The sequence below is a fragment of the Urocampus carinirostris genome, chromosome 5 (assembly GCF_059441175.1).
Source record: "Urocampus carinirostris isolate Australia breed hairy pipefish chromosome 5, RoL_Ucar_1.0, whole genome shotgun sequence".
Classification (NCBI taxonomy): Eukaryota; Metazoa; Chordata; class Actinopteri; order Syngnathiformes; family Syngnathidae; genus Urocampus; species Urocampus carinirostris.
The window spans coordinates 6,059,805-6,086,161 of record NC_142353.1 but is presented as its reverse complement, the minus strand read 5'-3'; the positions used below and the strand labels follow the sequence as shown (position 1 = coordinate 6,086,161).

General features: G+C 38.8%; 1 protein-coding gene across 13 annotated transcripts in view; it reads left to right on the top strand.

The window, feature by feature from the left end:
* Window positions 1-26,357, top strand: part of rimbp2b (RIMS binding protein 2b) — a 193,761-nt gene that overhangs the window by 127,399 nt on the left and 40,005 nt on the right. For 11 of the 13 annotated variants that reach the window (XM_088335446.1, XM_088335449.1, XM_088335448.1 and 8 more), the window contains 9 exons: window positions 1,192-1,314; window positions 5,341-5,445; window positions 13,528-13,578; window positions 13,727-13,747; window positions 15,978-16,179; window positions 17,432-17,580; window positions 17,790-17,869; window positions 21,512-21,621; window positions 21,705-22,577. In XM_088335446.1, coding sequence (XP_088191572.1) covers window positions 1,192-1,314; window positions 5,341-5,445; window positions 13,528-13,578; window positions 13,727-13,747; window positions 15,978-16,179; window positions 17,432-17,580; window positions 17,790-17,869; window positions 21,512-21,621; window positions 21,705-22,577 — 1,714 coding nt within the window. The remainder of the gene's footprint in view (window positions 1-1,191; window positions 1,315-5,340; window positions 5,446-13,527; window positions 13,579-13,726; window positions 13,748-15,977; window positions 16,180-17,431; window positions 17,581-17,789; window positions 17,870-21,511; window positions 21,622-21,704; window positions 22,578-26,357) is intronic. The other 2 variants (XM_088335441.1, XM_088335453.1) reach the window with 2 other exon arrangements.

Here is a 26,357-nt window from a genome sequence, read left to right as displayed (position 1 = left end):
AATCAAACCCCAAATTTCATATTTTATTTGTGAGGACAAGGTAGGAGGAGAAGTGATATTGGCTCACCAAGGTGCCGACTGCATACCCGGTTCTCTAGGTTGCCACCCAGTACCTTCCGTGCAGGGAAGCCAGAAATGCGGGCTGCGCAAGAGGGAGACCAATCCTCTACCAGACGCTTAACATGTGAAGCTTGTGTTTTGTAAAAAAAATCGTAGTCAAACAAGAATTTATAAACTTTTAGGCCTGACGGGCTCAGGCTTCAGATTTTTATCCCTGCCGAAGGCCTAGGTGTTAAATACACGGCCCGTCACTGGGTATAATGCTTATGTTTACATCCAAGGAATAGACTGGGCTCGGAAGCCGGATTTTTTGAGCAATCCAGATGAGTCATTAGAATGTCTAGTGACAAAGGAACAACTCCTGTAAATAGGATTTTTGGCCAATACGAAAGGAAGGGATGGACCAGAGGCGACATTACTCCATAAACAGACATTATTATTCGTCATTAGACAATATTAAAAGATAATTTCATTCTTGTAACTCACCACAGTTAACAAAGTCCAGTGCTTGTTTCCTCCTTGCTCTAAAACTGTTCTCCATTGTGTTTACAAATTTTGCTCGTATGCTGCTTGCCAGATGCTTGGTCTTATTCTAGGATGTATAAAACTGTGTTATTATGTAATGGGGAGGATAAATAATCTGGAAATATCCTGGAGAAATCAACTAATACACATGAGACTTGTTTAGCAAGTTAGCCAGAGTTGGTATTATGCCTCTCTGTACTTCAAATCCAGCGTTCTTGGCTGCACCAACAAAGGAAAACATAACCTAGATAATAATGCGCACATGCAAACGGGCAATTAGAATGTCTATACATGCACAGGTTATTTGAAAATCAAAAAACAAGCAATCTACAGTATTTCAATCAGATTTGGCCGGGTCGGACTAAGATCGTAATTGTGTTTCTGAGCGGGTTTACGTGGCTTTACATAAGTGCAATGCCATCAATAGTCCATCAATAGTCCTAGTCTGACTATTGCCATCATTTAAATGTACCCACTGTTCCTCAGAATCTTCCTCAAGACAGGTGAACATGGGCCGTGACTTTGCTATAGTCTAATGTGCTTCTCAAAACGTGATTCTTCAGGAAAAAACAACTGTCAAAAGTGTTCCTTGTTTTGTTTGTGCAGGTGAAGTCCGAGTATGCCCAACTCAAAGATAGGCTTGGTGCTGTGACGGAGGAGAGAGATTTAGCTCTGTGGGAGAGAAATCAGCTCCAAGGCAAACTGGAGAACCTAGAGCAGGTGCTCAAGGTGAGAACAATATCTATCTTCACTGTTACGAAAACATTTCAGGTCCCAAATATGTCAAAAGTATGTTTTTTTATACATGTACTAGATTAGCTCCGATACTCTTCTCATGTATTTGACGTGTTTTTTGCCTAGTGTCATACTGGAAGGTCTGGCCAGGAGCAGTGAAAGCACAGAAGCTCAGAGTTTCTCGCTCCTATTCTAATATTTTGTGTTCCCCCCCATCTCCCACTCCTACTCGCTTCACTCCAGCTAAAATTAAAAGGTATCTTAGATCCTATTCAACTTTCCAGGAAGCAGAGTTGTTTAGTCAATTCCGGTTATTTTGTTGGTGTATTGCTTACAGACATATGAATGCTCACCTAGGCTATGAAAGCACAACTGTGTGGAATGTGATTGATGCATGTGGTGGAGTGAAACAGCTAGACTGGGTCACCCTCATGAGGAGAATGTCACAGACACAGACATTATGTTTGAGCTTCTGCTGGCACGCATGTGTCATCGGCCTCCTTCACAAACATTCACTCCACAATGCATATGAATAAATGACATGCCTACTAAGCTCCATTCAATCCTTTGTATCCCGGTTATGGATGATGAAAGACAAGGAGGCAAGCTTTGTCATTTGGTCCCCCTTTTCATGTAACCTTACCCCCACAGTGTAGATACAAATTATACGGCCTGTAATGAAACTACTGACAGTCATTGTGTTACCTAAAGGGGGTGTGCTTGATGTGTATTGACAGTTTTTGTCCCCATCCATATGTACCGTAGTGCACATATTGATTGGATTACTGCTGCTGATCACCTGGAATAGACTGTTGTCACATAGAGCTGCAGTTGCAGTGATAAACAGTTTGAATGCTGGAAAACAAGCTTTTTTTGGAACATTATTGAAGCTACGCTGTGGACCTTTTGCTAGTGGGTCATAGGGTCATTGTTGAAAGAGCTTTGGCCTCCCGACAAATCCAGAAGCACAGGTGGGTAGAGTAGCCAAACATTTTACTCAAGTCAAAGTACTGTTACTTCAGAATAATATTACTAAAATAGAAGTAAAAGTAGTCATCCAAATATTTACTTGAGTAAAAGTAAAAATGTACTTGGTGAAAAAAATTACTCAATTACTGAGTAACTGTAGCACCGTCGTATTTATTGATTTTTTTAAAACAACCAATCAATTTATCAAATTCCATCCAATCAACGAAAAAAAAACGTTTTTTATTTAAAAGTAGATTAAAATAATCAACGTAAATGTAAGTGCTTTATTAAACAATAAAATAAAAATGTATAAATCAAGTAAATAAAATAAGCACATGTAGCACCAAGTGGCACATTTAAAGCCCTAATACTTATCTTAACAGGCTTTGCAAGCAGAACAAGCTAGCCTATGAACTTAAAGAAAGGATACATTGCATATAGTAGCTAGGGTTTTGCACCCTTTTTAAGGAGAACATGCTTTTGATGTGAAGCCAGGGGTGCTGCTCCTCTTCTGTGTTTTCATACTCACTATTGCTAAGGGCCCGGTCACACAGCCGTTTGCGGCTGAATCACGGCCAGAAATGTCTGCCTGTGAGGCGGACGCTATTGGACGCTTTGAGGTCGCCATACAAACGAGATATAGCAGTGCTTAACACGGGGTCGGAAATTCACGCGCGGTTGGCAGCGCGAAAAAGTTTTGCGCTGCTCAATACTTCAGAGCGCGGGTACACAGCCTTTCACGGGCGTATCGAGGCTGAATCACGGCCAGAAATTTCTGGCCGTGAAGCAGACGCTGTTTGGCGCTGTTGGACGCTTTGAGACCACCATATAGACGAGATACAGCAGTGCTTTACTCGCGGTCAGAAATTCACACGCGGTTGGCCGCGCGAAAAAGTTTTGAGCTGCTCAAAACTTTGAGCATGTGTTAACCGCGGGCGGCACACGAGGTAATGATGCGCAAATGACGCGGAACAACGTGCTCTGGCCGCGGCCAGGGCGTGGTTACACATGGGTAGGACGGGAAATTTTAGCAGGTAATCGTGGGTGGAGCATGGTAATAGCATGTTCTGCGCCTGTATCGCGGTGTTATTACGTGAAATTAGCGTGTTACGCATGTGACGGTCAAACGCCTTTCTCTGCGTATATACAGCGCGATTTGCCGAGCACACGTCAGTTGTGCTCGAGACGTCAAGGGGTGAACATGGATTCCCGTCACCGTAGTGACCTCATCTTAATCCATTTTTATTTCTTGACATTTCTTTTCATTTCATAACAAGATATTAAAATAAAAATGAAAAAATATTACAATAATAACATATTGGCTTCTTCGGTGCCATAGCTTGAAATTTTGATCTTCACGGGACTGTGTCTTGAGCGGTTATGATTTCTACAGCCCGGTGTTATGCCGACAAATGCATCCCTGCCGAGATTTGCATCCCTTCGCTACTACAACCACTTTTACCTCGTTTTATCTCACTTTTATATCACTTTTAGGGAATGTAATGGCGAACGTATGACCAAGAACACTTCGTCTTGCATTTGTTGGGAATGTAATACAACTTAAACCATTCCGTCTTTGTTTTTGTTGTGAACGTAATCGAACGGTAATGCACACCGTATATAAAATCCTCCCCCCTCGCGTGAACGCGCATTCTGCTGCGCTTCCAACAAAAGCGATCGTATTCTATATAAAACGCTTATTAAAACAATAAAGCGAGCTAATTATAACAATTGCCGAACCCTGGGCAAGGCCAACATTTTGTAAGATGATTAGACCAGCCAAGGCACAGGAGTGTGCAGTGAGACCTTGCCTAGTGTGCAACTGAAAATTGCCCAATTTTATATGCGTAAAAAACATGCCACTGTTCAGTTTCTTTAATTGGTTCCACTTATCAGACAGGTAAATGTAACAGGCACCCAACACAGTAGGTGGTAGCCGGTGAAAAGATTGTTTTTTTTTAATATAATAATTATCTGGTAATAAGGTAAACATTTTTGCACAACATTTTGCACAACACTTTACGGATTTCATCATTGTTTTATTTTACGAAAAAAGAATTGAAGGAAAACATTTTGAAACAAAGTCAAAAACATTGTAACAGCTGGCAATTTTTGCTCATTTCAAGTGTTTTTTCCTAGAAAAAGATAAAAATATCGTAAAAGAGCTTTTAGATACACAAAATCTAATATTATATAAAAATTATAGACCAAAATGAATGATCTTTACTACCTCGTGAGCCAAAATGACCACAACTGATAGTAAAAGCGTTTCAACTGAGGCAACATTTTGATTTTAAGCTTTAAATAAAACAAAAAAATGAAATTGTTGCTAGGAATTAATTTCTAAACATTTTCGGCAGACAGTGGACCTTCATATTATTTAAAGGAAAAAAAGGTTTAAGAAACAGCGAAATAAACATTAAAGAAACAACACACATAAACAATAAACACTGCTAAATTGGTCGTTTATAGTAAAATAATAATAATAATTATAATTAATAATAATAATAATTGTAATAAAACATTCTACTTCCAAGCGCCTTTCAGGACACACAAGTTTGCTGTGTGCTCATAATACCAAACAGCAATAAAACAAGAATAAAACAAGCAAGTTGTAGAAAGCAAATGAAAACAAAGTAGAGTTAAAAATAATTCAGTTTTTAAGATGAATTTGAACTGTCATGGCAAATCTACATGTTTCTTTGCACTTTTTGCACGATTATATGTTATTTCTGAAGCCAGATCGTTCTTGACGGCTTTTCTTGACACTCTGCCTTGGCTCTGCATCTCTCAGCATCCGCGCATAATTTACGAGAGAACTGCTGTTTATAGTCTATTTTGGTGTCAATTATGTCAGTACACCGTTAACCAGCTTATGCGTGTGTGACGCCAGAGTGCATGTAACACTTATTTCTGAGTGCAATACACAGAGAAGATGAGAGATGCACTTTGCGTTGGCTCTCAGTAGCACTAACATTAGCCGTCTTTTTGCCCTCCCCACAAAATCCCCTTCCCTCCCTTACTCTCCTTCCTTCTATCCGCTGCGGACAGCATATGCGTGAGGCTGCGGAGCGGAGGCAGCAGCTCGAGTTGGAGCATGAGGAGGCCTTGGCTGTACTCAATGCAAAGCAGCAGGAGATTGACCTGCTTCAAAAGGTAAGAGAAGTCGGGATGCTCAAAGAGTTCCCGACAGGTGTTTACATGTGACAGGGTGAGAAAAGCTTTTCTGCAATCTGAAGCCTGGATGCCTTACAATCAAAGTCAAAGTCGACTGAAAGACCCTTTCTTTCTGCATCTTTCCAACAATTTGTCACCCCTGGCCTGTGGTGAGCGTGTTACTGAAAAAATAGTTATTGGTTGCATTTCCTAGTTACTTCATTTAGATTGGAATTGTGTTAACACCCACACTGAATGCCACTCAGCGTAAATACTCACATTGACGCTGAGCCCCTGAAACTTATTGAAAATAGCCTCGAAATTTAAGAAACGGAAGAAAATGTTAAATAAACCTACGGAAGCGGTGAACCCTTCATATTTCTTAGCTTGTACATTTTTGAGAGCTTACAAACTAACACAACCGAGACAGTCCATATTAATTTTGTCTTTTATCACAAACCACTCGAAAATTTATTTTTTGGTTTAGGGGTAGTGTCCAAGTTGTTTTCTTTTTTCTCTCCAAACATGGTGTGTTGCAAGAAAAAAATTGTCAGTATCTTGCATGCCACTCTCACCAGAGGGCCCCAACCAGGGGATGTGGAACTTAGTAATTACCCTGACCCTTTATGGTGGTCTGTGCAACCCCTTTGAGACTTTTTGTGATTAAGAGCTATACAAATAAACATGACCTGACTTGACACTATGATAACTGTTTAGACACCATGTTTTTGTTGGTTGCTTCCGTTTTTTGAGTTAACAAAATCCATCATTTAAGGAGCATTGCCTCCATTGCAGCTTCCCTACATTTGATTTCACCTTTGCAAATGCAACAGATTGACCCAACCAGTAAAGGACCCAGCAGTAAGCGTCCGCAGCTTCCGAAAACTACAATGTACCTAAGCCACTTCTGTTACCCTGTTCCGGCGGCAAGTACAAGGTGCCTCGGCCGATTCTGTTATCCTGTTACGGCAGCGACGAGAAGGTCTCTCGGTCACTGTTACCTTGTTTCGGCTGTGAGGAAAGATCCATTGGCTGTTTCTGTTACCCTGTCTCGGCGAAGAAAAGGTCCTTTTCCTGTTTGCGAGATGAGCCGCTGACCACTTTCGGCCCTGTTTCAGCGGTCGAGAAGTTCTGGTCTAGGCAGCCTCCATGATTCATTTTCAAATCTGATGGTGGCCTTTATAATGACTGTTTGAACAGCACTCAGGGTCGGGTCACTGCCATTCCAATGCCACTTTTCTTCTTTCCTCTGTTACCATGTCAGGTCTTGTTTTTGTTAATGGTTTGGACGTTTTAGACACTCCGCTGGTTGCCTTCAGACCTGGTCAGATTTTATTTGATTTTCCTGTCCTTTGTTTATGAATCCCATCATTTGTTGAGCACAAATGCCTCCATTCCGGCTTTTCTGCATGTAGGTCTACCTCTGCAAACATGACAAAAAAGACCAACATTCAGGACAGTCTCCATAAATTATGTGCTAATGTTTGCCCCATTGTTTTTGTTGTTCCTGTATAAGCCACACCACCTCCCAACACACTGCCTGCTATTCGCAACTGTGATACGCAACCAAATATTTCCATATAAACTGAACCCCTGATTTTAATATTTAAAGTTAATGATGTAAATACGGGTTAGATGAGAGTTCATACAAGAAAGAATTTTAGAATATTAGTAAAGAGAAATTACGTGTTCTCTTACTCTGCGCTTATGACAGCGCTACCGTAACTGTATTTTGTTATATTTTGTAGTTAGATACAAATATGCTCACTCCCAGTTTAATAAGCAAAGGATGAACCGGTAAAAAACAGAAGATATAATAATTTCGTATCTGCTTTTAAAAAGTAGTGGAGTAACAATCTATGTTGTGACGACTGTTGCGTTCCAAAATGATATTAATAACAGTATTAAGTTACAGTACTTTTTACAGAGAAAAGCAATCACGTTCCACGAACGTGTTCCTTAGTAAGGCGTTACTCCCAACAATGTTCCCGACAGGTGTGACAGGGTTGGAAAGTGTTTTTTTGCAATCTGAAACTGTTACAGTCAAAGTCAAACCTGACTAAAAGATCCTCTCACGAGGCATCTTTCCAACAATTTGTCTTCTCTGGCACAACTAGAGTTGTCCACTGGATGACCCCCTCACCCACCCTTCCTTTGTAATCCTATCTGTAATGTTTCAAGAGCACTCTTTTCTGTCACAAACAAGCACATCTTGTGCTCCATTTGCAAAGTAGTTATGACACCTTCTCGAGGCCGGCTTGTACAAAAGTGTTGGCTGTAGTTGTTTGGGTATTTGGCCTTTGTTTTTTGTGCACTAGAGCCGACTTTAATGTCAAAGCGAGTGGAGCAAAGGCTGAGATTGTTGATAGTGTGAACGTGACGAGAATTGTCACCAGTTCTTTTTGCGGCCTTGCTGTTGAAGTGTGGCACCGACTTCACAGTGAGCCGCTTGCAGGCGATGTTTTCTCTCATTAGCCGAAGCTCATTACGGCCTTATCTGCCTTCAGACACTCTGCATTCCCCTAAATTAATTGCCTGCTAAACAGATTTGTGAAAGTGTTATGCTTTCTTTCCATAGATTTTTTTCTAAGAAAAATATGTTCTTTTCCACCGCAACTGTTAGTTTAAATGGACAGTGTGTATTATTAGGCCCCTCCAAGTATTAAAATTTTAATTCCTTAATAAAAATGATTTGAATAAGAAGTGAGAAACATGATTTATCATGTAAACATGTTTTTTTTTCCAAATACTCGTTAGTAAAAAAAATTTTTGATTTATTTTGCGTAACATGAGCCTCAGTGTTGGGTGTGCTACCAACCATTAGTAATTATTTACATTAAATATTTACTTTATTTAAAAAGTATTTCACTTACCCTCCAGAATACTGACACCAAAAAGTAGGGCAAAACTCTGAAAGTAACAATCTAGGTACAAATGATTGCAAATACTTGCTAACTCCCTAAATAAAACTGCTTTAAAATAGCCACATAATAAAAAAAAAAAAAAAGAAAACATGTACACTAACCTGTGGAAGGGATGGAACCTACGTATATCTAAAATTGTGCAATCTTAAGAGCTTGCCATCAAATACTGTACTTAGCCGAGACATTCCATATCAATTTTGTCTTTGGGCTTCTAACCATTCAAACATCTCATCCTCAATTTCTGAATATTGTCCAAGAGGTTTTTTTCTCTCCAGACATGGAGTATTGGAAAAAAAGTTTTACAAATAAAAAGACCAACGTTCAACACACGTTTGCTGTACATGCTCTGCTTAAGTTTGCCACATTTTGGTTGGTTTGTTGTTCCCTTAACAGCCATGTCCCTTCCCCCATGCGCTGCTTACTATTCACAACTGGTGACACACAACCAAATTCGTGCATATTAGCGCTTATTAGAGAATTTTTTGATAGCTGTTATTTCGGCTTGGATGTGAGTATATCCATTAGGGAGAATACCTCCACCACAAGAAAGTCAGTGTTCTCATACTCTATGCTTTTGACGGAGCTACAACAACTGTATTCAGTAGTAGTTTTTGAGCAAATATAAACAATCTAACCCCTTGATGTTTCTAACAGGTCATGGGTTTTGTGTGACAACTTGAGTAATGCAGGGATGTTCACCAGACATTTTAATGCTAGAACCTCATTTATTGAGTTGTGCAGTGACGCATCGTGTATTAACGACAGTAAAAGTTAGATAATTGTATAAATAATACAGTACAGTATTCCTTACTCTAAATAGAAACTGTGTTTCAAGAACACTATTTCTTGTAACGTGTTAAGTCAAAACACTGCCTATAGAGGGCTTACATTGTTTTGGGCCATCTTACTACAAAAGGTACTTAAGAACCTTTGTGGAATGCTGGGAAAAAAATAATTGTGGTGCAGTTTGGTCATTTTGAGTCTCTGTGGTTTATATTTTCCTTTGTGCTTTTTTAGCACTCATTTTTAGATGCACCACACAATACAGCAATATCTAGTGGACCAATAATACACAGTCCCTTTAAAAAACAACCTATACAGTGTGCTTAATACGACACTCTTCTCAGAGCAATACCCAAATCTTGAGTAGTGTTTGATGCAGATGCTACATACTGATAAAATCATTACATAAAATAATTTCCTTCTGCAAAAAGATGTGTGATATTTTTGGGTAAATACCTTTGAATTACAATATAATATTTGTGTTTGATATTGCATCTATTTCAAAACAATTTTCCATTTCTTTAATTACAAATTCCTCATTGTTAATTGGCTATTAGACGGCAGGCATAGCAATTGTCAGTCTGTTACGTATACTTTGCAACAGAACTCTGTCATTCCTTCTAACTATCAACATGTTTGCAAAACACCACAATAAAACACTTTTTCCAGTCATCATTTCTGTTGACAAATAAACCCCTTTTAGGCTTTAACACCCCTAATGTGTCACATGATTGACCATTCTTGTAGCAATTACAGAAGAAAAACACTTTTAATTGCTTGTCATGGCTAATAATTGGCAGGCTGCAAATAAATTCTAAAAAAGTGTATCTATTTGACCCTTTTAGAGATATAGCAGAAACTAAGGCAGAGCAATGTTAAACTTCCTGAAAATCTATCAAGACCAACCTGCCTTGGGCAAACTATTAACAAGCGCACATAAGCAAGTGCTGTGGAGCACTTAATTGCTATTTTCAGTCAAACGGTGATGAAATGCTGCATTAATGTTATTCTAAAAACAAAATAACTACAACATGGATATTTGGAAACTTTAGTTTGTTGTAAATAAAGTCGAGTTTCTTCTTCCCCTGTTGATATCAGACCTAACCAACCAATCAAGATAGTAGCAAAACCTTACTGAGTTCTGTCTGGTTCTATAAACAGAAACATGAGCTCAAGGCATTCCATCTGACCCGTGTAGTAGATATTTTTCGCCTCCAGAATTAAAATTGAAGGCAAAACAGTTCTTTTTCAAGCCATCAGAGTGTTTACTGGCCAGCCTCTTTACCATTCCTGGAGAATTTATGGGGTGTTTATGAAAAATTACCATACACACAAACACAGAAAATATTATAGGTGGGGTTTTTTTTCGGATAATATAAAAGGAATTTTTACTCTGATTCATGATTGATTATTAAACAGTAACTCTCACACAGACACACTTTAATATTAACAAAATTGTATTGAATAGAAAAAAGACATCCAGTACCCACTTGTAATGACTATTGAAACAAATTCAACACTTTGCTCGTGCCCCCCCAAAAAAAGATACTTGTAAATTTTTACAAAATTGCTCAAACGCCATAATCAACTTTTTAGTGAAAATCGTTCAGTTATCAGCCACAGTTCCTGTCTCTTCCCGGACCCGATAATAATCCACGGAGCATCCACTGGTGACCAGCATTTATTTGTGCTCTTCTGACATTCCTAAGAGTCTGATTTAATTGATGAATTTATTTTCAATGTACCAAGCTGCTAAAATATTAGCTGTCGCCGTGCTTTGCAGTTTGTTTTGGGTGGACACGTCAATCTATGCACCACCCGGCTGTTCGACTGACAGAACGCCAGCCTATCACATTCGCGGACGCAAGCATTCACACACGCACGCAGACACACACACAAACATGCACACACACACACACACACACACACACAAAACATACATTGCTCTGTGATAGTATTTAATGTGTGTTCTCTGCTGCAGAACACGGTGCACGATGAAAAAATATAGAAACCGCGATGCAGCGAGGGATTACTCTAATTAAAACCACACTCATGAATTTCATAATGTAGCAAATTTTCAAATTCCTGATTTGGTAATATAATAATGATAAAATAATCTATTAAGAAATGTTTTTATTGCCCCAGGCCTAATCTTGTATCTACCGTAAATTCCGGACTATAAGCCGCTACTTTTTTCCCAAATGTATAGCCCTGCGGCTTATCCGGTGAAGCGGCCAATTTATGTAATTTTTCTAACGGCCGCTTATGACGAGGAAGACTTCAACTCCTTAGATTATAGAAAAAAGTGTCTATATGTCAAAGGTTCTTTCAGATGGCGAGGAGACGCTTTTTATAGCGACAATTATAGAGAGGAAGATGAGGACGGTATACCGTGAGTTTAACAATTACGGTATGCTTCTTCAACAGATACGTTTGATACGTTGCGTGTGTGTTCATAGTAGCGTGTTGGTACCTTTCAAAGGCACGGTTTGGGATGAAAGTTATATTATTATTATTAAAGCTTTGAAAACTCTCTCGGTGTACCGTCTTTCTTTGTAAACATGTGTAACCATGTATAATATGTGGGCAGCACGGCGACGCAGTGATTAGCGCATGTGCGGCACACTTCATGTCATGGGAACCTCCTGCGTGGGTTCAAATCCAGCTCCAGACTTCCTGTGCGGAGTTTGTATGTTCTCCCCGTGCTTGCGTGGGTTTCCTCCGGGCACTCCGGTTTCCTCCCACATTCCAAAAACATGCATTTCAGGTGAATTGGCCGGTCCAAATTGTCCCTAGGTGTGAATGAGCGAGTGAGTTGTCTGTCCCCGTGTGCCCTGCGATTGGCTGTTAACCAGTTCAGGGTGTCCCCTGCCCATTGCCCGGAGATGGCTGGGATGGGCTCCAGCCCCCCCGCGACCCTAATGAGGATAAGCGGTACAGCTAATGAGATGAGATGAGATGTATAATATGTATTTGCAACTGTATATTTTTGTAATGTATTTATTTGTATTTATTTGAGACACGTATGCTGATATTCACGAGCGAATAAGAAAGAAGGGGCGGATTAAACGCGGGCAGATGGGAACTGGGGACAGGTAAAGTTGAGTGTTTGTGATCGAGGAGACAATAGTGGATATATATTTTTCCCACCCTTACCTTTGGAAATATACTTTTTTTTTTCCTTGGATTACTTTCAACGGGTACCCCGACTCTGCAGGTCTGCATCAAATGATAAGTAGCTTGCTCTGTTCACTCCACATATCAGCCCGGTATTGCAGAATCACCGGGAACGATGCAATGGCACTGATAGATTCTTGGCCCTTTTAGCTAGAACCTTGACTCAGTTCCTTAACCAGGAGCAGGCGTCTCAGCCTTTTGGCTTTGAAATGTATCATGAATTAACTTATTAAAGATAGTGGACGAATGATAATATATATATATAGCAATAAACTCATACAAAATCCCCCTGTCAGCAGAAAAGTTCATTCAAAAAACATCCATTACTTAATGTGAGCGATTGCGGCTAATATACTGGTGCGGCTTGTGTATGTACTAAGTTGGTTTTCCTCCCGAAATGCGGTGGGTGCGGCTTATACTCAGGTGCGCCTTATAGTCCGAAATATACGGTATACCGTACGAATGTTTTTGTTTCTATTGGGATTATTGGGTAACTACAATTGTTATTTTTAAGTCTTTTTTTTCTGTAGTTGCTGATTGTTGTTGATTGACTCAACTATCTGTTTGAGACAGTTTCGCTTAAAATTTGGGAGTTATGGTAAATTTGGCCATCAAAAACTGAGATATCCACATATTTGTGTACCAAATGTATCGCATTGATGTTGCCCGGCCAAAACAGGTAGTTTTGACAGTGCAAGTATGTGCCAACTACCCGTTCAACTAAGCTACAGAGGTCCCTTGACCCAGGAAAATGAGCACAGAGACAATTTTTCCCCCCGCCAGCAAGGACCCCTAAGGAGAATGTTGTCCGTTTCTCCCACACTTGGCAGTGTTTAAACCTTAGGGCATGATGCCCAATGTGGATTTTTTGGGGGATGCGTGTTTGCGAAATAATAGTGTTTATTGTATTTGTTTACATTATAAAAACAAATGTGACTGGGTAAATCTAATGCATCTGCGGTTTCACTGCTCAAGCTAGCGAGGAAGCAACCTTATCGTACTATTGTCATTGCAGTTAAGAACTCGAGAAGCGAAATTGTATTTATTTTATTTTACAAAAAGCTATATTATTGCATTAGGGAATCAAAGATTGTTTCAAAAAATGGCATTATCATTTTTAATAAAAACTCATTACCAAAGATTAATGAATCACAATCAAGTTGACCTAATCTGAAGACCTGTAATCTATTTTTTCCAGGCTCAGGTTGAGGCTAAAAAGGAACATGAGGGGGCTGTCCATCTTTTAGAGGTGAGCGTCTGGAGTGAGGGGCGGGGCTTACAATACAATTTAGAGGAAAAGTTTCGCTAACTTACATTTTCATGTTGGTTTTTAATGAATATGAGCATGAGTGATTTATTTTTCCCTTTTTTTTTACTTTGTGGGTTTTGGTGCTTAGAACCACTTGGACAGCATGCAGGTATTTCATATTTTTCTTGCTTTAATTATGAAGGAAATAAGTCTTGCAATCCAATCAAACGCTTGAAAAAAATCCACAACAAAAACTGGGTTAAAAATGGGCGAGTATTATTATTTTGACTGTTCTCACCAACCTTTGCCATTCTTCTCTTCCTCAACGACTGAGCCTGTGGGCTTCAATTTGTTCCTCGCGATGTTTGTCACAGAGGAAACTCACAACTGAAATCTCTCAGTTAGCTTTTTTATAATTAACCTATTGAATGTAGATCAAGGGTCAACAATCTTACCAAACCAATGTTGCCTTCCATTAATTAGTGCTATAAAACAACAAGGGTGCCCAACATTATGCTCCTGCCTTCTTTTATTTAAGTAATTATTGTATTTTTTTTTCATAAAACCCATAAACTGAATGTAATTTCTCAAATATCCCTCTGTTTTTTTGCTATATGATATATTTAACTGAAATCCTTCCTCCAAACCGCCAAAGATTTAAGAAGATAATTTTGAAAATGATCTGGCGTGTATGCATTTTTTCATAAAATTGTAATCACCTGAAAATACTGTTTAGTAATTTGAGCCTCACATGTCCAAATTCAGGTTTTATAACAGTTTTGCCTTTACTCCTCCTCGAGATTTGCTGCCCACCCAGTAAAGCAAAATCTCACTCAAGGTCCTGAAAAATGACTGACAGTTTAAACAAATCTTCTCCATTGCATTGATCACAGAGAAATATTTAGCCCAATTCCTTAGTATTTGATCACATTATTTGACGAATAAAAGTTGTATAGCATGCAAAAAAAGAAAAGGTGGTTGGTTGGAGTCAGTGACCGCTCATGTCGCAAAAGTAGATACACCTGCACCGTATTATAAGATCCAATGAAAATCACCTCTGCATCTATGAAGGTGTAAACATTTCTAAATATGCATTCATATTTAACACAAGCTTGCTCGTAGTTAGAATCATTCTGACAGCTGTTTCCTAATATTTTGTCCGGCTACATAAGAAGAGAATCAGAAAACATGCTAACAATTTAGTAAATGACAAATACTGTCATTAGATTTATAGGATCTTGTCAGTTGATTATTGTGTACTTATTGAACTGCCAGGTAAAGTAAAGGATTACAGAATTGTTTTTTAGTTATGTATAAGCAACATTAATGAGCACTAAAGGCTGCATGTGCATGTGTTTTGTGCCTGCTCATCACAAAGCATGCAGTTGATGTGAAGTGGCTTTATCCTTCCTTGGAATGTTTGGTAATATACACATTAAATTGTTGCAGTAACATTTTGTATACTTTAACATCCCTGTCAACTTCAGCAAATTGCTCCCCTTATTAATGATTGCAATTCCCCTTATTAAGCAATAATACACCTTACAAACACAACATGGCACCTATTTACTTATATCTAAACAGACCATGCAGAATAAAAACAAACATAATTCATGTAAGCAGTATTGTTTTATTTACCAAATAAACAACACAAAAATTATTTATCATCTTTCTTAGTTCTTTCCCCACTTGAAGTAAATGTAATGCATTCATGTGAACCTTAACCAATTGATCCACTTACTAATGACTGTAATTCCTCTTTTTAAGTGTTAATACACCTTACAAACACAAGGGTGTTCTTGGAATAGAAACAATAATAATTTGTGTGTGTGTATATATATATATATATATATATATATATATATATATATATATATATATATATATATATATATATATATATATATATATATGCGTGTGTGTGTGTTTCCAAATAAATGGTCAAAAAAAATAAAATACGGGCAGAATGCTCAAGTTGACAGCTATGAGTTACATCTTTTTTCGTGTTGATATACTGTAGTTGTGAAGGACTTCAATAATAGGACTTGAAGGACCTTCAAGTGTATTTGTATTTGCATGCTTCAAACTGAAACGGGAAAAAAAGCCCCTACTGAATGTAGCCTATGTGTGCAAGACTATGATGGTGCTTTTCAATTTACCGTAATGAATGCTAATTGTTTAATTGTCCGTATAATTTGTGTACACAGCCGACCTAACACTCATTGTCTGTGTACTGTGGCACAGATAGTGTTGTGCTCTCCGGCATGTGATTGTTTAGTGCCGGGATTTCTTAAATTTTTATTTGATTGTTTTTTTTTCCAACCCTGTGCTCCAAATGTCTTAACTCACTCTGTTTGTTGGTGACTCACACCTGTCCTCTTTGCCCTCACCACCATCAGTCCAAAGTGAAGGAGTTGGAGGAGAAATGTCGGAATCAGAGCGAGCAGTTCAACCTGCTGTCCAAAGAGCTGGAGAAGTTTCGTCTGCAGGCGGGCTTTGACATCCTCAGTACTGAACCTTTGACAGTTTGTGAATCTCCCTCTTCTCCCAACAAATCTCTCTCCCAGCTTCTCAATGGATTGGCAGCCCCCATAGGCAAAGGTAAGGCTCCGGTCTAATCATTTGATTAGTTATTTTATTTTGGGTTGGAGCAGCAAAGAGATATTTCAGTTGATCGGATTATTGTCTTTATACCATAATAACTGTACTAAATAGAATTGACTCATCGAGACCTGGAAAAATACAGTACATTGAACCTAACGCGCGGGCGAGGTTCCAAAAAGGACCTGTAATGGGCAAAATCCGAGACGGAGAATTTTTTAAATTTTAGAATTAAACAACATTAAAAATCACATATGTAAATCACAGATATATTTACGGGTTCTGCAAAATGCATGATTCAAGCCATATTTTTTGTTTGAATTGTAGTGGAGAAATTTAAAAAAATGGCGTTGAAAGTCATTAAATAGTGGTTGAATTTGAACCCTGTGTAAACATTAATACATACATTTGTTTTCAAAAACCTAGTCTCGTAAGGACTGTTTAGCCAATACGAATGCACAACTCAATGCATGTTAGAAAAGAATCTGTGAAGCAGAGACTGTGAAAGGTGAACTGTGTATGTCATTGAATTACTGTACTGCCTATTATGAAGAGGACATGCAAAAGTAAGAAAAAACTGCTCTGGCGCGCCCCCCGGAGTTGCAAAAGTAAATAGAATTATGGGCAAATGCAGCGCAAGCCATGAAAATTGGCACAAACATGAAAGAAGCACAAATAGGAGTCATCTACAAACTTGAATTTCATCGTGGTTGTTGCTCACCTACTGGTGAAAATAAATAGTTGGTATGTTTTTAGATGTTTAATCCATCTTTTTTATATTGGCTTAGAAAAGTAGTTAGGCCTTAATAATGTTACAATGCAAAATGTTCTCGTTTTTGTAAAACTATGTTGCCATAGCAACACACTCTGTCAATAAATAGCTTCACAGATTTAACATGGATATCTCTCGAAATACAGCACTATTGTACTATATTCTAGTGTTCGGTAGTGTCCTGCCCCTGCATCATTCACGACAGTGCACTTATTTATATTGGTAGTTTTTATACGTTTTACTCACTTTTAAACATATTATTCAGTCTTATTTATTGTATGGACTTCAGCACTTTACAGTCGAACATTGGATTATTGTATGTATGTGGGTGGGTGTTGTATGCTAGTCTGTGTGCCTTTTAATTGCCCCTTGGGGACAAATAAAGTGTTTTGATTGATTGATTGATTGATATTATGAATTTTATTTAACAGTGTCACCCTTTAATGTGAGATGTTATTATGTGCTTTGATTGATCCGCAGACAGTGAGACTCCATCAAGTAGATCTTTGATATCAGATTTCCTTCGTCCACTCCAGACCAGTAGGGACAAACCGGAGCTCCTTTCTGTCAAGCCAACATTCCTCACACGAAGTCGAGGCAGCAGCTCAGCAAGGACGCTTCTCTCTGAGGTTTTTGATAATGTTTTGATTTAGATGTTACAACTTGTGAGATGTTAAAAGAGGGTAGGGTGAACTAATTCACTACATCACCTTAAGCAGCAATGCAATTGAAACACACCAGATATAACATTTTGCATATGTCCAATACAGCTTTTAGTTGATACCCACTGACTGACATGTGTTGGGAATGTTTTGCAAAGGACTTTTCTCTTCTCTAGATGGACAAAGAGCTCGGTTCAACTACGAGGTCTAAACCACGGTTTACAGGAAAAGTTCGTCTGTGTATAGCTCGCTACAGGTATGTGAAAAAAATCATAGATTTTGCTTAATCATAATTAATAGATGATGTATACATTCTTTAAAAAACACATTTTTGCTATGTTTACATTGGGTCTCTGGTGGCCAAGGCAGCTTGGGTAAAGTGTAGTGACACAGTGTCAAAGGTACACTATACTTTGGTTTCCAGGTTAGTGAAGTCACCTGCAGGCTTCCACTTGGCTCGACACATACGGATTGAGGTCTGAAATATTTTTGAAATACGATGATGAGGGTCTGTGAGACGTTTACTGGCATGCGTGGTAAACAAAGGTATTTTTGACACCAGGAAACATAGATTTTTTTTTGTATTCAAACATTTTATATTGCGCAGGTCCAATAGCTATCACAGAATAACCATCACCGTGCATGAACGCGGTGGAATGACTTCCCTAGCTTAGGTACATGACATTTTTAAATAAGTTTAAAAAGAAGAATCCATAATAAATTATTTCAAAGTCATTCATAAATGATTAACATACAATCTATCTTATATTCAGTAGGTTATCCGTAAAAAACAATTGGGTTGAAATGTTACCTGATTTGGGTAAAGAGAAAATTACTTGGATTAACTGGTCAAATCATCTTAAAAAAAAAAAAAAGAAAGCAACCGAGCACCAAAATTTTTTTTTTTTTCTATATTGAAGAAAGGGCTTTCCCTCCTTTTATATCCATGTTGTGAGATAGTCTCAATGAAAGCTGATATGAGCAGTTCTTATTGCAGAATATTTCTGACACAAATGGGATAATTAATGGCTGTCGAATTCACTAGTTCACAGTCAAAATGGCTGACATTTACTTTTATACTGGAGGGCAGTCCGTGGGTAAAAATGAAACCTAAGGAAATATAAATTAGTAAACAAACCCTCTTTTCCTGAAAGGGGAGTCCAGAAAACTGAAACCGCACAATGTATTTGAGGAAAACAAAACACAAAGTACAGTGGTAGTGGAAATTTTCACTTTAAATAAGTGTCTTTTTTGAACCAGTTATAACAGAAACTGCCTTGACAACCAAGGCCATGCCACGTCTGACTAAAAAATAACAAAAACAACTGAAACAATGAAGAGGCCTTACAATAAATGAATAAGTAATAAATGAATAAGTCATACAAATATCACTAATTATAAACACATTTTAATATTACGACATTTTCACAAAAAAAAATAGTCTTTTTGTTTCAAACTCCAAAATATCGGGTTAATTAATAAAAGTTAAAAAAAAAAACTCTTGTAACTTTACTTTGACATGTCTAAAATATCAAAAGATACTTAGAGAAACCAATATTTAATCAGCAAGAACAGTTTAACCCAGGTAAGAGATGACAAAACAAAATACATTGTGCACTAAACATGGGACATTGTAGTAACAACTTTTAAAAGACCACACGATGATGGCCAAGAAATACACAAGCTCTCTAATCTATTGCGGACTACCTCCAAACTTTGTAGGATATAAATAGTACTGTTGCGTTACGTTCCATCAACCCGTTTTAATACGGTCAGCTCAGTTAGTTTTCTGGGCTGTGAATGAATGTGCACAAATTTGACATTTTAAAAGTCTGTCCAGGCTTCCAAGGCAATCAGACACTGCCTGTCTAAAGTGTTTGCTTGTGGCTGCTTGAAACACAATGTAAATGTAATAATCTGGCCAAGTCATAATATTGTTAGCTGCAACAACGAGTCTAAAGAATTGATTAAAATTGAGTATTAAAAGCGTTGGCCGCGGATTTCATCCTTGATTTGTAGGGTCGCCGATTTATGCATCACACAGAGCAAATAAGAGTGCATTGAATTTCGTTGTGACTTTGCAGTGTAGTTTGGCCCTTGAGGGAACATGCTTGCAGTACGACTTCAATCCAGCAGAGGGCGACTATAGATCCTATTGTGTTGCGTGACTGGCGAAAAACTTGTAAGCACTTAGGAGGGCAGCTCGAGAGGAAGTACTTGCGTTCTCCTCTCATGTTGCCTCTATGTTTTTTCTGCAGCTATTTTACACATTTGCAGATGTATAGAATAGGAAAAAAATTGTCTTTAGTTTCATAATTAGTCAGACTCAAGGTTGCTTCATTTTCCTCAAGCTGAGGTTTTTGAGTGATTCCTTGCCCTTATGTAGGTTTTAGATCAGTGGATGGTGTAATAATCTGTAGTTTGCAATTTTAATCCGTTCCAACACCCTTTACTGTTTAACGTGAACAAAAAGCTAACCCAAGCTAATCGTACGTCCGCGTTATCGTAATCTTCCGTACGAAAGATTACGCTAACATGAACGTGTAAAAATAAAAAAATCAGGTTGTTTACAAGACAAAAAGTGGTGAGCGGTTCATTGGAAAGGGGGCTCCGTTCCATCACCCTGAATTTTGGGCTCGGTTCCAACACCCTGAATGTTTACCTCGAGTCATAAAGCTAGCCCAGGCTAATCGTACGTTCCCGTAATCGTAATCTTCCGTACGAAAGATTAAGCTAACATGAACGTGTAAAAATAAAAAATAAAGGATAAAGAAAAGAATTATGAATAGGATTTCTTACCTTTGTGGTGTTCAGCAGAAGGCACAGGCAAGATCAGACACCCGCACACCTCCTTCATATTTTGCTATTATTTCTTTCTTAAATGCAATAGTTGTATGCACTACTTTTCTTTTTTCACCTGTAGCAGCTCACGAAAAGAACGATCTACACCTGTATGCCGCTCAGTATCGCACCCTAGCGTCCGCACTTTTTTTTTTTAAATTTTATTTTATTATTTTATTTTATTATCATTAACACCAGCTCGGTGGCTATGGCGCCCGCCCCGAGACTCGGAGGTTGTGGTTCAAGCCTCGGCCGAGTCATACCTAAGACTTAAACATTGGTACACGTTGCCTCCCTGCTTGGCGTTCAGCATTAAGAGTTGGAATTGGGGGGTTTGGTCACCTAATGACTCCCAACACCTCAGTTGGGTTGAGCGAGGGGGCTGGGAATCGCCTCCTCTGTATCAATCTCCCAAAAAGAGTCAGAAATGACTCTAGCCACCTCCCACTAGGGGGATATGGCTGTGGTATATATATATATATATATATATAATTATTATTATTTTTTAGGCCCGCGAAGCTCTGAACCCGCGAACGTGGAACCGCAAAGTAGCGAGGTCCCACTGTGTATATATATATATATATATATATATATATATATATATATATATATATATATATATATATATATATATATATATATATATATATATATATATATATATATATATATATGTTTATTGTTGGACTATATATATATATATATATATATATATATATATATATATATATATATATATGTTTATTGTTGAACACTTCTGTTTGTATTTTCTATATCATATGTATGGAGTATTTTTTTGTTTTATGCACTAATTTTGTCAAAAAAACTTCAATACAGTACTTGAATAAAGAGAAAAAAATAATAATATGTTTTATTTTAAATTGGATTAATTGATTAATTGAAGAAATAATCAAGATTCATCGATTATTAGAATAATCGTTTGTTGCTAGCTCCTATCCTTCTTCGATTAAAAAAAAAAAATCATTTTAATGTTGACGTCTGGTCAAGGTTTTTTTTTTTATAAGAAACAGGCTGACATTTGGCCTACTTTCGGTAGTTACAATCCTTACGATGGGCCAAATGAGCATCCAGAAGCAGAGCTTCCCCTGGTGGCAGGAAAGTACCTCTATGTTTACGGGACGATGGATGAGGATGGCTTTTATGAAGGTATGTAGCCTTGTATAATTTATTGTCTGTCTTTTCAATTCCACCCACATTACCAACCTTCTTTTTCCCATTATGTATTTTAGGAGAACTCCTAGATGGCCAACGGGGGCTCGTCCCCTCCAATTTTGTGGATTTTATACAGGAGGACACATCCTCCGCTCAACACAGGGACTCCGTAGCAAAAGAACCTGGGAACCTCAACCACAGTAGCCTGGGACCTCAGAGACTAGGAGCCACCAGGGGGGCCACTACAGGTTTAGGAAGTCTGCTGTCAGACAGTAAACAAGGCTGTCTGAATAACAGCAGCAGCCTGAGCTCGGACCTCCTGGGCTCCTCCAGCAACGGGACGGGAACCTTAGATGTCAATATCGACGAGGTCGGTGAAAACGTTGTGCCTTATCCTCGCCGTATCAACCTGATTAAACAACTAGCCAAGAGTATCATCATTGGCTGGGACCCCCCTGTGGTTCCTCCCGGCTGGGGCTCCATCAGTGGCTACAACGTCTTGGTGGACAAGGAAATACGAATGAGCATCCCCTACGGGGGCAGGACTAAGTCCTTAATTGAGAAACTCAATCTGGCAACCAACACTTACCGGATCTCTGTGCAGAGCGTTACCGAACGTGGTTTGTCAGACGAGCTCCGGTGCACGATGCTGGTGGGGAAAGACGTAGTGGTGGCGCCGTATTATCTGCGGGTGGACAACATCTCGCAGGGCTCAGCCGAGCTCTCCTGGATGCCAAGCAACAGCAACTACAGCCACACTCTCTTCCTAAATGGCACAGAATACGACATGATCAAGGCTGGAGGGTACAAATACCAATTCTTCAACCTTAAGCCCATGACCAATTACAAAGTGAAGGTCGTGGCACAGACGCACCAGATGCCTTGGCAGCTTCCAACTGAGCAGAGGGACAAAAGGGAAATCTCTGTGGAGTTCTGCACTCAACCTGCCGGTGAGCCTGAAAATTCCTTCTCTCTTAAGAGTGGGTTGCCTCCTTTTAGGTGTGCTTAAAAATCTGAAGGGAAAATATTTTCTGCATCGAGTAAGTGTCAACAATGCCCAACTGTGTTTAAAGAGCCCTTACATTTTCTATTCTACCGCACGTATCTGCTTTTATTTTACTTCGGGCTGTGAAACACATTAGCTAAGGATGAGAGGGGGTTCTGTAGCGAGCATTTTATGCTCGTCACCGCCGTTTTTTTGTTAGTGCATGAGGAAGAGTGACCGTGATTAGATACTTGTCAACATACACGTCTTCCCCCTTTTTTATACGTTTTGAATCATTTCACATTGTGTTTTACGGCGTAAAAACATTTTTATATGGGAAAAAAAAAATCTTCCCTTGTCCATTTCTGCACTAATCCGGATCATTTCTCACTAGAAGCATGCGACAATGTAATCGTAGATGGCTAATTTTCTTGCGGTGTTTTACGTAGTCAGCCTTGCTGTGATTAAAAGGTGCTGTGTTTTGATTGCAAGGCTTATAATTGATGATTTTGGGGGTAAGCAGTCATAAGCGGCCTCTTGAGGTATCCTCTGGGACTGCTTATGTACTGGATTTTTCTTTAAAAGCAAGGTAAATTTTTGTTTTTGGATACAAGTCTCGTGTTTAGAGGTGCTCATATAAAGAAATACCGCTGTACTTGCGGATTTGTGTATATGGGGTTGTGTTATTAGAGTCACGCAGAGTAGTAAACAGGGTTTTAATTGATTGGAAATCAGGATGCTACACAGAAACGACAAGATGATGAATCGAGAAGGAGGGAGCCAGGATCGTAAGAGGCGTCATGCTGTGCTTTTTCTGTCGCCATCTGATGAGAAAACCTGCTGTGAGTTCATTACATTATACGTCCATTGAGCAATTTAATTAGAGGCGCTTAAATTTGTCTCCCTGGGCAGAGAACATCTTGGGATGATGAGGACAGTGTTTCAAATATGGCATGTGTCATTTAGTTTAGTGTATTTTTCCAGGCTGTAAGTACACCTAAAACTCCAATATGGCCAGAAATTTAGAGAGCGCCTTATAACTCGGTGCGCCTTACATACAGTATAATATGGCAGGTGATATTGGAAAAGCAAGCAGTAATTATATGTATGTATAATAATCATTGCTAACCAAATTTTCAAAACTTTGTATGAAATGGGTATCAGACTCAAGTCGTGGCAGTGAGAGTGCTGACAATTGACCACTGGACCACTAGTTGTAGAAACGACCAGTGACAGTCATTAGATATTTTCTCATTATCACACTATTTTTACTCACGGAGCTAGGATCACTGATCTATCAGGAGACCAGAACAGACCAGGAAACCCCAGAGCATTCGTTACAGTTATTTATTTAGGGAAGCGATCAGGGCTTGCGGGAGACGAGATGTCTGTCAGCCGTCAACAGCGCAGCCGGAAAGAAGGCATCGGATCGGGTGGCCAATCGGGGGGCGGAAGTCAATCGGTTCGAGTTTACCGGGGCTGGAGAGAAGATTGTAGCGTGGGACGGAAGCAGATCGGGTCGGAGGCAGGCAGAAACAGGTAAACAGAGTTCTAGACGGAACGGGTAATCAGGAGAGTCACACAGAGTTACAAACGTGTCCTCTGACGAAGAGGTCTGGGCGCAGCGCGCTAAAGAAGGAACCATTAGCCAATCAGAAGGCGTCCATATGATTGCTCCAGGTGACCAGAGTTAGCAATCATGACAGATCTGCCTGGTGCATTCTGATAAGTTAAAGTAACTCTCCACTTCTTCACCAACAATATTAAGAGAATGGAGAAAACAGAAAGTCTTTCACATACAGATTAAAACAAGAAATTATTAAAGCAGAGGTTAATTGCGTCTCTTAGGGTGAAGAAAGTTAAACCTATCAGAATGCACTATACAAATCAGGGTTGTGGCACCATGAGTAAAAATAGTGTGATAATGGGGTAAACTCTAATGCTAATTCATATATCATTTGTACCATTGGAGGTAATGCATCAGTGCAAGCTGTCACTATTTGGGTTTGAAGTCCATTGCATATCTTGGTTAGCGGCTTTGATTAATGGCACATATTATTGAATTGTGTTGATATGTTAATATGTACCCATTCTCACCCATTCTCACGGAAGCTCTTACTGTATTTCATGTTGTTTGTCTTATAATACAGTGCGTGCAATGTATGAACATTATTTGACAAAAGGCAATTTTTTGGGTGTGCGCCCTATATTCTGGTATGCCTCTTAGTTCGAAAAAGACGGAATAGCTATGGCTTTTTTAAGAATGGAAATTACTGTAATCTCAAGTTCCTCACTACAAATTCAGTGTGCAGCTGATTGTTGAAAATAACAGCACACTAATAATTTACCACTCTCAGTTAAACTATTGTGACTTGAAATTCAAATATCATGAGTTAATAGAGAATTATAGAGCAGCTACTGCTGCCGGTGTAAGACTGTGTTTGGTCTGTGGGTGGAAATAGGTTGGCGTTCGTGTAGCTTGGAAAAGACATGCACTGCTAAGTGCTTCTATTTGCTCTTTGCTGCTTTCTTTTGAGTGAGCGCCACACAGACAGACTGTGGAAACAATTGTGTTCCATTGTCTCATAGTTCAGGCAACAATCGGATGCATGCTTTTTCAACTTGTGCCACGCAGAATAAGCACATGCAAATCGATGTACATTTGCCTGCAGTGTCATGTTCAACCATACAAACAATGCTAGCTTGAGCGTGTTGTTGTTAGTGACTGGAATTAAAACCTTGTCAGTTGGACATACATTACTTTGATGTGAACATAGTCAAACATATTGTACACAAAATCTTTGCAGAAGTCGCTCCGAAATAGAGAGTTCATGTCTTGACAATATCCTAAACATCTTTTAAACCACCTGTGTTGTCAAATTGCTCTGCCTCATATTGGTAGCTGTTTCAATTACAGTAATCTCTTGCTGTATGGCAGTTTACTCATCGTGGTGTCTCTACTTTGTGGGTTTTCACCTTTTTTTCGCATTGTGTTCATTGCATTCTGGTCGGCTAAACAGTCACCCTGCCCCTTTTCCGCCTGTGTCTTCCTGTGCGATAATGACGTTGCGGTCTGAGTTGTACATGTACTTAAAATAGCTTGACGAACATTGAATGCACAAATGTTTTTCAAGTTCAAGTTTCTTTAAAACCCACCATAACAACAAAACATTCTTAACCCACAAAACACCAGCGACCGGGGCCAAAACACTGTTGGACCTCTGGACCCGCTAAACTTGGAGCCACATGTAGTTTGGTGCTCCCTAATGGCTCCCTGGCATTTTTTCACAAATGTTTGATAATGGAATCTTATATGGTTTCTGTAGGAGGACAAAGAGGACAAATTCCTAATGTTTTCAAATAAGTGTGTTTCCTTTCTTCCGAGGCTTATACAAGCCTTTACTTTTTTTTGTTCCAATAAGGCACTTTCAACATTTTGGGTTACTGACCCCTGCTTTAAAGGAATGTGAATGACGTTTTCAATAATGATCATAATAATATTCATGTTTACGGCAAACTATTATGTAAAATGAAGTGCCTCATGTACTTAATCAATACAGTTGTGCAATAATGCAGCAACATTATTTTTAAAATCATACATTGATAGTACAGAAGGTATTTGTAAAATACAAAAAACAAAAAATAACATTTACAAAGTATGATACTTGTATCTGCTAAACAAACATTTGAGCCTGAAAAATGGGTTTGATGTTAGTTTCAATGTATAATAGAATATTTAATAAGT